The following is a 17,312-nucleotide window of genomic DNA, read 5'->3' as shown; positions in this document are numbered from 1 at the left end:
AATTAATAAACATGACACGATTGCAACATGCACGGGTTGAGACGATAAACATTATCAAGTATAAGAAGTGTATAAATCATAAAAACCCAGCAATCACCATGCTCCATACTTTATTTGGTCTTTTTAACTTTCTTTTTATTCGAGCGTCATGTCACTGATTTGTTTTTTGTAAATCAAAAGAAAATAATGATAAAATAACTTCTCAATCTGAAATAATTGTAAACTCTCGATTATAAAGAGTGTACACAATTAAAATAAAAATCAATCATGAGTAACATTACAAATAAAGTGCGTATAAAAAAAGTATTTAAACACAAAATATGATAATATGGTGTATAAGTTAAAGAATTTATCTACATTTATTTAAAATAAAAAGAAACAATAGAAAATAAAACATGTCCCCAAAAAACCTTCCGTAATATGTTATGCCATTGAGTTATCAAAGAGTATACACAGTATGCTTTCACAACTTTCTACATACAAAAATTAAAAGGAAACGAAAACTTTGTTGGAGCATTTGCTAGTATTAATAATTTGTGAAATACCAACTAGGCGATCTCTAAACACGTGACAAACTTCTAATTGTTTTTTTTTATACTTCTTATACCCTGAAACCGTAATACCGAAACGTATAAGCTAAGTACAAGTAAAAACATCTAATAAATAAGTCACATGTTGGTGAAAATCACTGGCTAATAATTAAACCTAGATATTCATGAAAATTATTCATACAGCAGGAACAGTTTAGACATTTTAATTCAAATCATCAGGCATTATATATATATATATATCCGTTATGGACTTTTGACCAGGTCAATACATTATATATGGACCTGTTCAGATTATATTGACCGAGAACGAAGTCCGAGTGTCAATATAATCTAACAGGTCCATATATAACGTATCGACTGAGTGACAGTCATTAATTAATTAAATAAAGTATAAGGAAAATGACGTTTAATGTTCTTTCTGTGTATTTTTTAATTGTATTTTGCAAAAATGTTAATATGTTATTGAGAATATAATTTTTTCTTAAAAACATCATAGCTTGTTGCATTAGCATTCTTATATTTTTATCGTCTGCATTTAACATAAAATTCTTGAAATCTCCTGATAAAGCAAATTTTCTTTTCTGAAGCAGCGCTTCCTCCGTGGTTGTTATGTGCGACGTCATTACGTTATAAATCTAACAGTTTCATATTGACCACCACTATACGTATTAATAGAAACATAGCGTCAATGGTCCGTGTAACACTTATCAATTCAAAGTTTTAAAAAGTTTTGAAATTTTAGATTTTTGGAATTTTGATCAAAGTTCTAAAATATCAAAATTCCAAATTTCCAAGTTTTGAAATTTTGAAATTTTAACCAAATAATTAAAATATTAAAATTCTAAATATCATTTTAAAATTTTATAGTTAGGAAACTTGATCAAACTTTTAAAATACGTGCAATTTTGATTATTTCACTTTTTGAAAGATTGATTTTTTGGATTTTTGATTAAGATATCAAAAATAGAAAAGGGGCGAAAATAGGAGATCCTGTAAACACGGCTCTGATAATAATCTTTCTTAGTTAAGAATAAATACCACGAAATATATCCAATCATTTTTAATTACAAAATAAATTATTAAAAGAAGAAGTCGATTTTTATAAAACATTTCAGACATCACATTGGTTAACAGTATCCTGAAATTTTAAGGTTGTGCATCTACTAGTATTAAAAAAAGAAATTTTAACCTACTTAACCGGCATAAAATAATAAAAAAAAGAGAAGATGTGGTATGATTGCCAATGAGACAACTCTCCACAAATGACCAAAATGACACAGAAATTAACAACTATAGGTCACTGTACGGCCTTCATAATGAGCAAAGCCCATACCGCATAGTCAACTATAAAAGGCCCCGACATGACAATGTAAAACAATTCAAACGAGAAAACTAACGGCCTTATTAATGTACAAAATAATATAAGTTTAGCGTTTGATATAAATAATTCAGAGCTATTTGGGTCCCCAGTGCCCAACATTTAGAGGTAACAGTGAAAACTGACCAACTCACAGTAGGCCAAATAGCATTATTCGCCTTTTTGACGTTTCTGATGAAGGTAGATCCAGAAAAAGCGCTTCGGTCGCATGCAACTTAAAACGTTTTGTTTTCTTTTTTATCGATTGCATGCCGATAATATATTGCCTTTTATGATTGATTTCGGTTCCAAGTAATGATGCGGAAGGAAAACTTAATTTATGGTGTCGCAATGAATGTTGTGCTAGGTGTGCTTCAGCTGGCCCCTAGACAAAATTGTTTACGTGTTCAATGATGCTTTAGTAATAATAGATGTCATACAAAACTCCGAAATATAACAATGAACTAAAATTAAGATCATACAAGACTTAAAAGGCCAGAGGCTCCCGAGATCACACACGCATGTGTTTTTTTTTCATACCTTAACTTTTAAGTATCAGTATGTTTTCATTTCATTTTGTTTCGTTTCGTTCCACTTTTATTTCGTTTCGCAGTTTACAGGTACCCCTTTTCGCCCCTTTTCTCTTTTTGATATTTTCATAAAAAAATAAAAAAATCAAACTTTCAAAAAGTGAAATAATCAAAATTGCACGTTTGGTTTAGTATTTTTAAAGTTTGATCAAATTCCTAAACTATCAAGTTTTAAAATGATATTTAGAATTTTAATATTTTAATTATTTGGTTAAAATTTCAAAATTATAAAACTTTTACACAATTTGGAATTTTGATATTTTAAAACTTTGATCAAAATTCGAAAAAACTAAAATTTCAAAACTTTTTAAAACTTTGAATTGATAAGTGTTACACGGACCGTCAATAAACGTAAAAATAGAAACAAGAAAATTTGACCACTAACCCCTACTTTTTTTTCATAATTTTATGACATAAAGTTTTAAAAGCCATATTTCAAAGTCTTATAAAATCCTTGTTATTTGTTCACAGTTTTTGAAACAAAAAAGGTGCCAATGTCAAATGTATGAAAAATCTAGAGAGAATTATTTCCCGCTAAATTTTCAATGGCTTATATCTCGAAAACATGCACACAGACCCTCCATTTTTTTCTACTTTTTTAGTTTCTTTATTTATATACCATCAATTCATAACAGTCTTTTAAAAAGCTTGTTATGTTTAAACAGAGAAGCGAACATCCTTAATATATGTTATACGCACACTGTCGTTGTTAGTATTTGGGGCAGATATAAGTGTCATTTGTGTAATTTTGAAAGGAAACTGTTTTCTTATATTGTTTTCTGTACTGAAAAGAAAAACATACACACATACGTTTGGGTTTTGTATAAACCCGTGTCCTCTTACACTGTAAATTGCTTAAAGAATTCTACACAAATACAGCTATCAACCTCAGCTAGACAATATGTCTAAACAAGAAAAAATTATATTGTTAAATGCATAAATGTTCAACAAGAAAATATCGATAATAACCAGTAATGAATTATTGCCAGTATATATATGCAAACAAGTACAGCAAATAAATAATTAATGACTTTGATTTGGCATAAGAAATATAACAACGTTTTTGTCCTTTTTAAATGTTCCTGGAAGACTATCACTGCTGGATGACTTTTAGTGTCTCGTTTTTATAGTAGTTTAACAAAATAATTCTTTTGTTATACACACCGGGTCTTAAACCTTTTCAGGCTGTCTGTTGTGTAAAAAATCTTTAAAAACAAGAATGTGTCCTCAGTACACGAATGCTCCACTCGCACTATCATTTTCTATGTTCAGTGGACCGTGAAATTGGGGTAAAATTTGAAAGATCATATCATAGGGAACATGTGTACCAAGTTTGAAGTCGATTGGACTTCAACTTCATCAAAAACTACCTCGACCAAAAACTTTAACCTGAAGCGGGACAGACGGACGAACGGACGAACGAACGGACGGACGAACGGACGCACAGACCAGAAAACATAATGCCCCTCTACTATCGTAGGTGGGGCATAATAAAATTAATTTGATTAATGAAAGTTCCCAAGGCTATGAGAAACCTAATGATGTTTTTTTTGAAAATAGTCGACTCTCTGTAGTTTGGTGAGAAAATATACAAGTATTTGAAGAATAAAATTAAGATTGAAATTAGGAAAGTGTCAAAGAGACGAGAAGAAAACAATCGAAGACTATCAATGGTTCTTCAACACAGCAAGAAAATCCCGCATCTGGAGGCTTTACCGGGCCACTAAACAAAAATATGTACTAGTTTAGTGAAAATTGACGTCATACTAAACTCCAAAACATATAAACGAACTACAATTAACAAGCATACAAGACTAACAAAGACCAGACGCTCCTGACTTGGGACCGGGTCTAAATGCTGATAAAAAGATAAAATGTGAATAAAATATCTTATTTTAAAATTAACTTTTATTTCATTTTCATTGAAACAAGTAAATAGATTGTTTAAATTGTGTAACATATGTTCATTCAAAAACACGCAATATCTTCATTATGACCCTCTGTAGAAGAAAACCTTTTAAAGATTTCACATAGTTTCACTACACAGTTCCTATGACACAGCCGTATGTAAACAACATGTTTAATTTAAAAGTATCTATATTTAGTATCTGCATTGTGTTGACTCTGATGATGCATGATGAAGTGAAAGCTGGATCATGCACTACGCTTAGCAAGTGTTTTTGACATTTACTGCAAAATCGGGCAATCTTATCCATTTATCTTACAAATGTTAAGATTGGTTTTGATTTTATTAAGAGCATTACTAGTTATCGTTGAAACTGAAATCCGCAGTATGCAAACCTGATAGATAAAGTCACCTGGAAAAAGCTGTTAATTGAATATATAAATATATGTCGTGTATATGTTATAATTTTGCACTAGTTATTGCTTGTCCAAAAACTGTGTTCATGTTATTATTTGTATGATGCCATCATACCAGTAATTACTTGTACAATTTTTGTAGAGAAAAATATAATAACTTACTATCTTTGGATTGCATTTGTTTCTTATTCTGTGTCAAATATTTTATTCAAAAACGTCTTCCTTATTCTGGATTCTTTTTCGTCATTTGTCATGTATTTTCTTTTTCTTTTACTATTTTCTCTTTATGTATTTGTATGTAAATTCTTTCAGAGAGTTTATCAGTATTGTTTTTGAAATGTTAAAAGGTTACAGACGAAAACAAAAATAAAAGGAAACCCTTCTACCTTAATTTTGAAACATAAATCATGACAGTTGCATAAATAATATCATATATTGGAAACAAAAGTATAGCGTAATAGACCAAACCTATTTGATACAAGACAAGGAAGCTCACTGATCGATATCTACCAATGCTATTTTGTATGAAGTTGCATTACCATCAGTTCACATCTCTCTGACGACTATTTTGTCCCATGAGTCATAGACCCCTGGCTTTGAGGGTGAATTATTAGAAGATTTATTGTCATCACACAATTTAAATATTTCATCATGAGTAATCTTTTCGACACTGATTGTCATCTTTACACTTTAGTTTTGACAACTAAACTGAACAGTTTTGCTCATATACATAAAAAAGTACTTGCATGCCAAAGTGTTATTCTTTTTTACAAAAAGATTACCTATTTGTTTAAAGGCCATGTTGGAAACAAATAGGCCAATGACGAATAATGATTTGTACAAGTTATTATCTTTTTCTCAGTACAAATTGTACTAGTAATTACTTGTACAAGTAATGACTTATATGATGGCTTGATACAAGTAACAACCTGTATAACATGTGTATACAAGTATACAAGTACATTCATTAACCTGTTAAAAAAATAACATATACACGACATTTACATATAACAAACACGTGTATTGAATCTACTAATGGAAACAAATAAAGATTAAATATTTCAATTTCAGAAAAATGCAGTATACAAAATTTAAAATAGCAATCTTTATTTTTGAGTTAAAATAACACTAAAACTTTTTCTGATTCATAGCAATACAATATTGACATTGTCTTTCTAAAACTCTTCATAAATCAATTCAGCAATTATCAACAACAAAGTTCACCTCCATGGAGCAGATTGAGCATAGATGGATTCAAATAGTCTTTTGAGATACCTTTTAGTATTGATATTGCAGCTCTCAGAGAATTTTACACCGTTGGCTTAAACTGGTTCTTTTTTTTTTAGAATAACTCAAGTGTGTATATATCTCATTTTCAGAAAGGAAGATAGTTGACAACTTATGGAATATGATGCTTCCCATTAAATGTGGATCTCAAACATTAGGTACATATTGCATGTTTCACATACTTATTCATGTTATTTAAAACTATTCTGTGTGCGATTTTGAAAACTCTAAAAACAAAACATCAATATTATTTATTTAAATTATCAGAAGGAGCTTCAAAGACATTAAGGTTTACTTTAATCTATTTATATATGTATACTACTGCAGATAACTTTTATCTATTTCACAGAAATGAAGGGCCCAAACAGAAAAATAAATGAACAAATTGGTTTCAAATCGTTTTCAAATCTCTTTCAAATCGTGATTCTGCGATTTGTTAGTACCGTTTGCTTGCGATTCATTAAACAAATTATAAACAAATCAGAATTTTACAAATTCCCTAAAACTGATTTCTTTGTGATTTCTTTAAATTGTATGGTTTGTAAGCAATTTTTTTCTGTTTTTGTGTGATTTCTTTATGATTTGTTAACTTAGAATATCGTATGAAATGATTTGAAAGAGATTTTTTAACTTTGTTAGCTAGAATGGTGTGATTGCGATATGATTTGTTAACTTAGAATATCATATGAAATGATTTGAAAATGATTTATTAACTTTGTTAGCTATCATGGTGTGATTCATTGATGATTTGCTACAATGAATAACATGTTAATGCATTCCAATTTTCTTTGTTTATCTATCTATCTGACTTTCGGTTGAGGTCAAATTCAAATTTCAAATACTGTCCTATATGAACTGAACAAAGAAGGTTGCAAGATGAGGAGTTTTATTCAGTCTATAAAAGACGACGATGGTTAGGAATCTCGGTTATTTATTTATAATTTCACATATTCAACTTATACTATTCGAACGTTAACCTTTAAAATTCAGAAACTGTGCATTTCATCATCTCGTTATAATCATGCTAAGTTTGTACTGTAAGGATGCATTTTCAAAATAAAATGTATTTAAAGACTAGCTTCCAGAGCCAGCAGACAAAAACACTGGCTATAGTTTAACGTTTTATTTGTTCATGATATTTAAGGTCCCGGGCAAAATGGCAAAGCTATAGTACAATGTAGCAGATTTGAACCAAGACTAAGACCCATCAACTATTCGACATCATTCTACTAAGTACACGTGGTTGCCCATGTTTTTTTCAAATCTCGTTTTAGTAAAATTCGGGGGAGAGAAGTATCAGAAACCTGCACAGAGGGAACAATTCGTCCCTCATCACAACCAAATATAGTATTCCTTTTTACAATGAGAGGAGTAGCTAATAAAGGTAAAATGAAGACAATTGTGCTTCAAAGTTTGGGGGTTTCAGCTTTTTGAGGATTTCAGGGGCAGAACATATTTTTGATCTGGATGTTAATGTCATATTTAATCTGTGAATTGATGATTGATACCAATTTGTTTATGATTTGCTTGTGATTTGCTTGAGGTAGGAAATTTACTTCTGATTTGTTAAAGATTTGATAACAATTTGTTTATAATTTCTTCATAGTTTGAAAACAATTTGTTTATGATTTGCTTGAGGTAGGAATATGATTTACTTCTGATTTGTTAGACATTTGATAACAATTTCTTTACAATTTCTTTACGATTTAAAAACAATTTGTTTGTGATTTGTTTGAAGTAGGAAAGCAATAACTTCTGATTAGTTAATGAATTCAAAACAATTTCTTGACAATTTGTTCGTGATTTGTTCTTGTGATTTGTTAGCTCATTTGCATGTGACATTTTATCACTTTCAAATCACAAAGAAATCATACGATTTGTTAATCATTTGTTACCATGATTTGTTCCTTAATTTTGTTTGTGTTGCCGGCATGGACAGGAAGTTTCCTGATTTCCAAATATCTATTATTTTCCCTTTTACGCCTCATATTCTCCCTCGACAAAAATCGATCAAATAGCTTACTTGAATACATATGATTTTTCACCCCATCCTACACATTTTCAAACCGAACTCCACTTTCCCCCCACTCACCCCGGTTCCCGACCCCTATTATAAGGTTTCCTTATCTCTTGCCTCTGCTGCTTCATGTATAGTAGATAGAGTGATTTGAAATAAAAACAAGGTGCCACGGAATTACCACAATACACTGGATTTTTGTTCCATTTATTGGCAGAAGAGCATTGTTGACATCCTGAAATAAAACTTGTTTTGTTGAAAACAGACATTATTTTAGATAACAATATCTGTTATCAATCATGTTTGTTTTGGGTATTTTTATGAAATATTTTTGAAACCTTTTGAATTTACGTCCTCAATTTGTTTCAGGTCTTTGATCATTGATTTTTGATGTGATCTTGTTTATATATGATTGAAAGATATCCCAATCGTTTGTGTTTTTTATTATTCTAATAATTTGCAACAAGTAATAAATGTATATGAAAAGTACGATTGGTTTGGCGTACGAAAATATTGGTGTTTTTTTGGGAAAATCAAAGCTTTCCTACTTTTTTTTGGTCAAGTTTGGTAAGATGTTTTCTATTGACATATGACTTTTTCAATGTTTATAATAAACCAAATGCGATATCTAATTATACAGCAACAACAACAAAAATAATCAAGTGATCGAGAGCAACATACAGTGTTAAATCATCAAGTATTCAGAACTATATACACTTTTTCAAGCTCTTTATCATCAGCAGTTATTGTGAAAAATAAAACTATATCAATAACATCACAGATGCCTCTGTTCTTAATTTCACAAATTTCATTGTTATTTGCTTTTATTCGTCTAGTTTCCCATAAACACTTACAGCAATCTTCTATTCAAAGTATAACAATTTCAATAATGCTTTTGAACAGAGATTGCCCTGTCAGTGCACATAATGTAATTCATAGACGTTAAAGTTGTTTAAATTTAAACTTTATTCCATATTTTTAAATTAACAAAAATTTTAATTATTTATAGGTGTAAGTGATAACAAAGACAGGCCTGCTTTCACAGCTACACTGAAAAGTCATTTAAGTCTCGCTAATGGTGCTGCTATTAAATTTGACACAGTTATTTTGAACCGTGGTGGCGGATACAATCCCAAGACAGGAATATTTACAGCAAAAAAGAAAGGACTTTATCAAATATCAGCAACAATCATGTCACAAGGTGGAGGTGAACTAATTTGTTACATAGCTAAAAATGGAAGTAATATCTTGTACTTGTATGGTCCAAGGCTCCATGGCGGATCGGAAACTGCAAATCCCGTGCTAGAACTTAAAAAAGGAGATAATGTTTCTGTGAAAAGCTATGGTTCACAACAAATAAATGGTGATTATTTTTCCTATTTTTCAGCAGTATATATATCTGAGTGATATATTCTAAGGACTATAAATGAAATAAAGATATAAAGAAAAACATATTATTTGTTTTAATGACCCTTACAAAATTACTATTATCCAATGCATATTAATAGCTAAATCATTATATTAATTTGATGAGACTTTTCCCCGTGTCATTGATGTTAAATGTTTGTTTACTGAAAATAAGGATTTTCCATTTTTCGAACAAGAAAACTAATAACACATGAAGTTCCAGATCATTTAAAAAAACAAATTACTGAAATAAAAAAGGAATTTGACAAAACCACGTTGCTTAAAAAAACCGTGCCTAAACTCACACGTGTAAAAGTTCTGTAACCTGAATAAGGTAACCTTTCTAGTAATTTGTTGCAAGAACTATTCTTAAGTAGGGACATTCAATTCGAATACCAACACTATAATCAAATGAATCCCCCTTAGATGGTCCCTCCCCGACTGATCTTTGGTTGTATATTTATTTTTATTCTTTTGACTTATAACCTTATTCAGAGGCAGATCCAGGGTTAAAAAAAGAAAGTTTAAGTGACAATAATGGTGTTAAATGACGATATGTTCAAAATATCATAGCTATACAGATTTCATGACCACTGAATCGCAGGCTGACTTTGGTATCAAGCAATAAAGTACTGACGCGTCACGAATCGTCCAAATGAGCATATGACAAAAGGTATATTTCAGTATGTGTATCAACTCTGAATAGTTTCCATCCTTTTATTTCTTAAGTATACTCACTTTATAAATTAACTGTTTACAAAACTTTGATTTTTTAAATACTAAGGCATTTCTACCTCAGAAATAGATAACCTTAGCAGAACTTGGTAAAACTGTTAGAAACGTTTGGTCTTCAATGCTCTTCAACTTCGTACTATATTTGGTCTCTTTAAGTTTTTTTATTCGAGCATATTTGCCGAGTCTTTTGTAGACGTAACGCGCGTCTGACGCATATACAGAATTTGAATTATGGTATCTTTGATGAGTTTATTAGCAGGTGACATTTGATAACACGTGTTGCCATTCACATCATATATATATTTTATTTTGTTTGATCTTTTAAAACGTTATTTTCTTTTTAATCTTCGTGCAAACTTTTTTCGTGTTGATTTAACAAATCTACCCCCACTCCAAGAGGTAAATGCTTCCTCCTAATCATATTTAATAGGACATACAACTATTAATGCACAAGTTTATTGCAGTACTTAAATATAACCCATATCAAACACACGTATGATACTTGTAATCATATATCAAAGTTATTACCCTTGCTCACCCAATGACTTTTTGGAATCATAGTTTTTTTTTTAAATGTAACCTGGGCATATAATTTAAACTGTTCAGAAATAAACTCTCATTTAATTACGATCTCATGTAAACGATTAGGAATTGGTGAAAACAATTAAAAAATCAAAAATCAAAAATCAAAAGGTAATAATATGCATAAAGCGCACATGTTTATGAATCGTCATTGAAATATTTTCATCTGACTTGGAAGATTTCTTTAAACAAGTTACTTTAATACTGTGGTTGCTAAATCATACCATTTGGAACATTTAATCTTTTGATTACTATCAATTTCAATGTTTATATTCACTGGACTAGTATATATTTGTTTAGGGGCCAGCTGAAGGACGCCTCCGGGTGCGGGAATTTCTCGCTACATTGAAGACCTGTTAGTGACACTCTGCTGTTGTTTTTTTTTGGTCGGGTTGTTGTCTCTTTGACACATTCCCAATTTCCATTCTCAATTTTATTTTATAGTTTTAAACACAACTAATTATTTGCTTTTCTTGTTTTTCTACATAAACTGGATATACTAAAAATATAAATGTCTTAATAACAGGCAACAGTATTTGTGTTTGAGCTTTTGATTTTGCAATTTTATAAAAGACTTTCTGTTTTGAATCTCCATTGGAGTTGTTATTTTACTATTTTCTTATGTTTAATTTCATGTCCTGCATAACAACGCTTTGCCTTCATGCGTAGGTAATTTCATTACCATACGAAGTATTCTTAAGATATTAGACTGTTGAAAAGTTAATGTCTGTCTTAGAACATTTGTAAACCAATTTTTGTCTTAAACGGTCATTTTAGTCTGAACAGTTCTCAAAAGACTGAACAGTAAATATTTTAAGGAAGTTCACTCCTCTTGATTTTGAATTATTTCCAGATATTCGGAATCCTCTGGTCTAACCATGTAGTGCCATTCAATTTTTCCCGGTAACTCCTACTTTTGTTTTCATAATTATATTATATATAGTTGCAATAGTCATATTTGGAAATATTATAAAATCCTTGTTATTTCTTTTATAGTTTTTGAGGAAAAAAGGTGCCAATGTTAAATGTATAAAAAGTCTAAAGAGAGCTATTTCCCGCGAATTTTAAATGGCTTATATCTCAAAAGCAAGCGCACTAACCCTTTATTTTTTATTATTTATGCTTATTTAGTTCCTTTATCCATACATTATCAATGTATAACAATCTTTTAAAAAGCTTGTTACTTGAGAAGTGAACATCCTTAAAGCCATTTCCAGTGTCAATCTAGTCGAGGATTATAGATTATCGTTGATCATCTCAACGAGATCGATTTTTTCGCTTGAGCCGGGACGAAGCTGTCAATTTCATGTCAATTTTATTAGCAACGCCACGTGGCTCCTTAGTTTCTAGCGATATGTTTCCATCACAAGCGAGTAGCATGATATGAAAAACTATTACTAAAAAAAGATCATTCCATACACCAAATATAGTAGACCTATTGCATACAGTATAAGAAAAACAGACCAAAACACACAAATTTAACTATAACCACTGACCGATGAAAATGAGGTCAAGGTCAGATGATATCTACCAGTTGGATATGTACACCATATAGTCCTTCTATACACCGAATATACTAGACCTATAACTTATAGTATCTGAGATATGGACCACCAAAACTTAACCTTGTTCACTGATCCAGGAAATGAGGTCGAGGTCAAGTGAAAACTGTTTGACGGGCATGTGGACCTTGCAAGGTACGCACATACCAAATATATAGTTATCCTATTACTTATAACAAGAGAGAATTTAACATTACAACATTTTTTTTTCAAGTAGTCACTAAACCATTAAAATGAGGTCAAGGTAATTGGACATGTGACTGACGGAAACTTCGTAACATGAGGCATCTATACACAAAGTATGAAGCATCCAGGTCTTCCGCCTTCTAAAATATAAAGCTTTTAAGAAGTTAGCTAACGCCGCCGCCGCCGGATCACTATCCCTATGTCGAGCTTTCTGCGACAAAAGTTGCATGCTTGACAATGAAAAAGGATTGAAAAAAATGCAGACACAAATTTAAGTTACACATTGTGATTTAAGAAGCAGTTAAAAGACTTATGTAAGAGCAGTTTCAATACATAATGCGCCTCCTTTCTCAAAAATTGTCTGAATTTGAAATTTATTTATACTCGTTATGAATCTAGGGAAAAGACAGGCAAGACTCAATTTTTGTCCTTTTCGAAAGCTAGTACAATTTTTTTTTATATTTCCGACAATGCACACGATATGTAATTTGTATATATACATGTAGCGCAATAAGGCATCATACATAAATTCTATATATTTTTCCTTTAACGAGGTCGAGATGAATTTTGAAGTGTGTGTAAGTGGGCTGAAACATCAGAAAGGTTTACCTGTTTTAATGCTAGTCATTTTTAAGAATTAATCGGGAAGAATGCTTCAAGAATTAGAGATTAAAGATAAAATTATTTTCTGCCATTGTTCTTACGTCATTCGCCTTTGTAGGATGTGCTGCTTTCATACGTGGTAAGTCCTCAACACACACAATACAAACAGCCCATACAAATACAATCATAAAATTAAAATTAAAGTAATGATAGATATACAAAATATATTAATACCTGATCAGGCGATTCATAGCATTATTACAGAGTGTCTTTAATGTTTTGTATTTTATCATAATGCAGCTGTCAACATAATTATCTTTGGCATAAAAACTAGTCACACTCGACCCATTGAACAATTATACAACACATTGAAATCGGAATTAGCAGGAGTGGAAAAATATACCAAAAGGGATATTCAAATTGATAAAGTCTAAATCAAACCGACAATGTCAGATAAAAAATACAGTATGTTTATAATAAGAGTCACTATACAATGGCTTGGGCTCCTGACTATTGACATGGTCATGGCCAATTAGTGATCTTATTGGTTTAAATAGATGTTCGAAACACCTTATGATCTATAGAGTTGGTGTGCTGGGATAGGCTTTGACAACGATTTATTGAAATAAACAAAAAGGACGAAAACACGACTAACCCTTAAAAAATGCATATGTTTTTCTTTCTACGGAAATACCTAAATATATCTATTACATCTTAGGGTAGACCAAGATCAGTCAACCCCCCTCCATATTATTAAGTGTGATACAACTAAACTCCTTAATTGCTACTACAATCTTTTCCTGTTCACTATACACAGTCATTCTAATTACAATATCGTTATACGCCATATGAAGTATATTAGATAACATTTTCTCTATTTTTTGTGCTATTTTCACATTTCTTGATCGGTGTGAGAAAAACATTTCTTCTCACTAGTGAAAATGCCTTAATTGCTACTACAATCTACAAGTCATTCTAATTACAATATCGTTATACGCCATATGAAGTATATTAGATAACATTTTCTCTATTTTTTGTGCTATTTTCACATTTCTTGATCGGTGTGAGAAAAACATTTCTTCTCACTAGTGAAAATGCCTTAATTGCTACTACAATCTTTTCCTGTTCACTATACACAGTCATTCTAATTACAATATCGTTATACGCCATATGAAGTATATTAGATAACATTTTCTCTATTTTTTGTGCTATTTTCACATTTCTTGATCGGTGTGAGAAAAACATTTCTTCTCACTAGTGAAAATCTGTTCTCGGCAAATGATTAGTTCAAATTTTATTATGACGCCAAAGTGTTTTGTTTTCTCCTGAATATTCCTATAGTGACATCATGAAAAAGGCCTGATTACGTCGCATTGAAAGAACACAAGTTTCTGCAATTTGTTGATTCCGACACTATAACTCGGCAAGCCTCGCGCTTTAAATAATAAAATTTAACTGTCTCTAGTGGATAAATATCGTAATACACTTGTTGCAGTGTAGGAATCTATATATATAACGTAAATCAAAGTTCTTTATATTTCAATTCGGTGGTTCACTATACATGCTATAGGTTTTTATGTTTATTGGGAAACTGTCTTCTACTAATAACAAACTTTTATTTACTCCTATATCAGATATTTCTAATTATCACAAATAAACCTCTTTTCGCACTACTGCTTTTGTTAATGAGGGTAGAGGGCCTCCTGCAAGGTCACATTTCAAAATTGTGTTAAATAACCAGGTAGACAAATATGATAGTAACATCAAATCATATATATAACTGACTTTTACCATCCATTTTTGGGCCAAAGTTATGCCATGCCACGCGCGTTTCGTCTTCAATAAAATGTATCAGTTACAGCATATCCTCTAGGTCGTGTCATGACCTTTTTATCTTTGAATTAATGCTCAGTGTTGGATTTCCCTCGTTGTTGAAGACTTTTTGATCACACATTGTAGCTTACATTTACTAATTTAGTTACTTGTGGATAGTTGTCTCATTTACAATCATACCCAATTATTAATATATCAAAAGAGCTTAACATATTAAAATTCACATATAGTACATGTACAGAATGAAGGTTTTATATTAGCCTGGATGTTCACATTCATCTTTAAGTGTTTTATGTCAGTAGACTGTGGTCTTATATCGACTCACCCCACATTTCCCCTATTCAGATGAAGGTTAAGGTAAATGCGATTTTAAGACCGGTGCCCGACTTTCTTTTGTTGACTTTTATGTTGCTCTCAACCATATTAAATTACATAAATTATAGAAGAATGTGAGCAATTACTAAGTTTTATCATAATATTTAGGTAAATGAGATGGACACTTCTTAGTACTAATATAAAGACCTACACGCTGAATCTTTCTTTACTTTCTCCTTTGAACACCTTATTCCATACTCTTGCGTGCTAAAAGAATAATTTAAGACTTAGAAAATTGGATTCAAACAAAAATTAAAGTCTTTGGTTTGATCTAAACAGAAGTTAAAACATCATCCATATAAGAGGCTAGCAGCCATATTTTAATGGTGTTGTTTTATTACAACAGCCCATGTGCATTTTGCTTTTACGTCACAATGTTACCATCGCACTTCAGCGTGATCATCGCGGTTCGGAGTATCATCGCGGTTCTGATTCCGACATATATATAGTTGAAAAGTTGCCCTTTCGCCTTTGACTTTGACCTTGAACTGTTGTAGCTGCCTTGTCCTCCTTCAAGACCAGAGCATCCTCGCCATTCAGTTAATGGAAATCAGGTTAGACCAGAGGACCCTCACCATCAAAGCAATGGTACTCAGGTTACACCAGAGAATACTCAGTATTTAAACAACGGTAACCAGGTTAGACAAGAGATTGCTCCTGAATCAAGTAATGGTGACCAGGTTAACTTATACCCAACAGTTAATGTTGTACGGTGTAAGTCTGAATAACTTTATACGTAATATTTAACTAAAAATTGAATTATTTTAAAAGATAAAAGACCGTTCTCGTAATTAAAAAAAATCATGTACAGCAAATGTACATGACACATCAACAAGACAATTATAAATACATAATGAACATGTTGGAGCTAATATATTCTTAATGAGTAGAAAACTGCATGTAATCGTTCTCTAATAGCAAGCCATGTTCCTGACTTACAGACATTAGCTTTTAATGACGACAAACGATTTATGATAATTTATAAAGAGTAGATTATCAAGGACCTTGTACGTTACACCAGGAATGACTCAGATTTTGTTAGAAACCTATTTCATTGTCTTTGGATCATTTTTGTGACGCTATTCCTTAATAATTTGGAAACTTTACTTTTCTGATTACATCGTCTCTTGTTATACAAAATCGTAAAACATATAAATGAAAAAAAATCAAAAATTAAACAAGACTCACACAGGCCAGAGGTTCCTGGCTTGGTACAGGCACAGAAATGCGGCGGATTTAACGTGTTTTGTGATATCGTAACCTCCCCTATACCTCTAGACCATGTAGAATAAAGAAACACGCACCAATACGCAGTTTAAAAGAAGTCCAATGTCAGAAAATATAACTAAAGAATCGAAGCAAAATGACAATAGAATATTAATCAACAAAAGACTACTATACCAACAGTTATTAAAATACCAGGTCTCTACCCCAATTAGGCTGATTGAAAAAATCCGTCTTCAAGTATTTATGATTGACTATCAGATCGAGGTGACTTGTGGTGAAACTACCGCCTTTGGAATAAAAATATATGTTAAACCCTTTACTTGTTTTGCGTGTTCTATAATGCTTCTTTTATAAGACTCATCGGTGATATTTGTCCGTTTTCTGTTCTTTGCTCGGGTTGTAATCTCTTTGACAAATTCCCTTTTACCTTTCTCTGTTCTAATTCGGATTAGTTTAACATAAGTTTAACATAAGTTTATTATTACAATTCACAGATCAAGTGGGTGCGTTTTGATCTGTCTAAATTACTAATTTTTTGTGAAGTTCGAGTTTTATTTTTTTATGAGAAACATTTGTCTTTTAGATAGTTTTTTTCATTTCGGCCATCTTGTTACAATTCAGCACTGTGTGTACAGTACTTAATAAAGGCAACAGTAGTATATAGTTGTTCAAAGTCAA

General features: G+C 31.2%; 1 protein-coding gene across 1 annotated transcript; it reads left to right on the top strand.

The window, feature by feature from the left end:
- The first annotated feature begins 6,204 nt into the window (after positions 1–6,204).
- LOC139497261 (collagen alpha-1(VIII) chain-like) lies at positions 6,205–9,548 on the top strand. Its single transcript, XM_071285442.1, has 2 exons — positions 6,205–6,265; positions 9,134–9,548. The coding sequence occupies exons 1-2, from the start codon at positions 6,229–6,231 to the stop codon at positions 9,529–9,531; spliced, it is 435 nt and encodes a 144-aa protein (XP_071141543.1). The 5' UTR covers positions 6,205–6,228; the 3' UTR covers positions 9,532–9,548.
- Positions 9,549–17,312: the final 7,764 nt, after the last annotated feature.

The sequence above is a fragment of the Mytilus edulis genome, chromosome 12 (genome assembly GCF_963676685.1).
Source record: "Mytilus edulis chromosome 12, xbMytEdul2.2, whole genome shotgun sequence".
Taxonomy (NCBI): Eukaryota; Metazoa; Mollusca; class Bivalvia; order Mytilida; family Mytilidae; genus Mytilus; species Mytilus edulis.
This window is presented reverse-complemented; position numbering and strand designations above follow the sequence as displayed.

Bases quoted from the DNA above. Each gene is read 5' to 3' on its own strand.
- LOC139497261 (XM_071285442.1), top strand. From the start codon at position 6,229: ATGATGCTTCCCATTAAATGTGGATCTCAAACATTAG. The intron at 6,266-9,133 runs GTACATATTGCA...AATTATTTATAG, and splicing joins ATGTGGATCTCAAACATTAG to GTGTAAGTGATAACAAAGAC.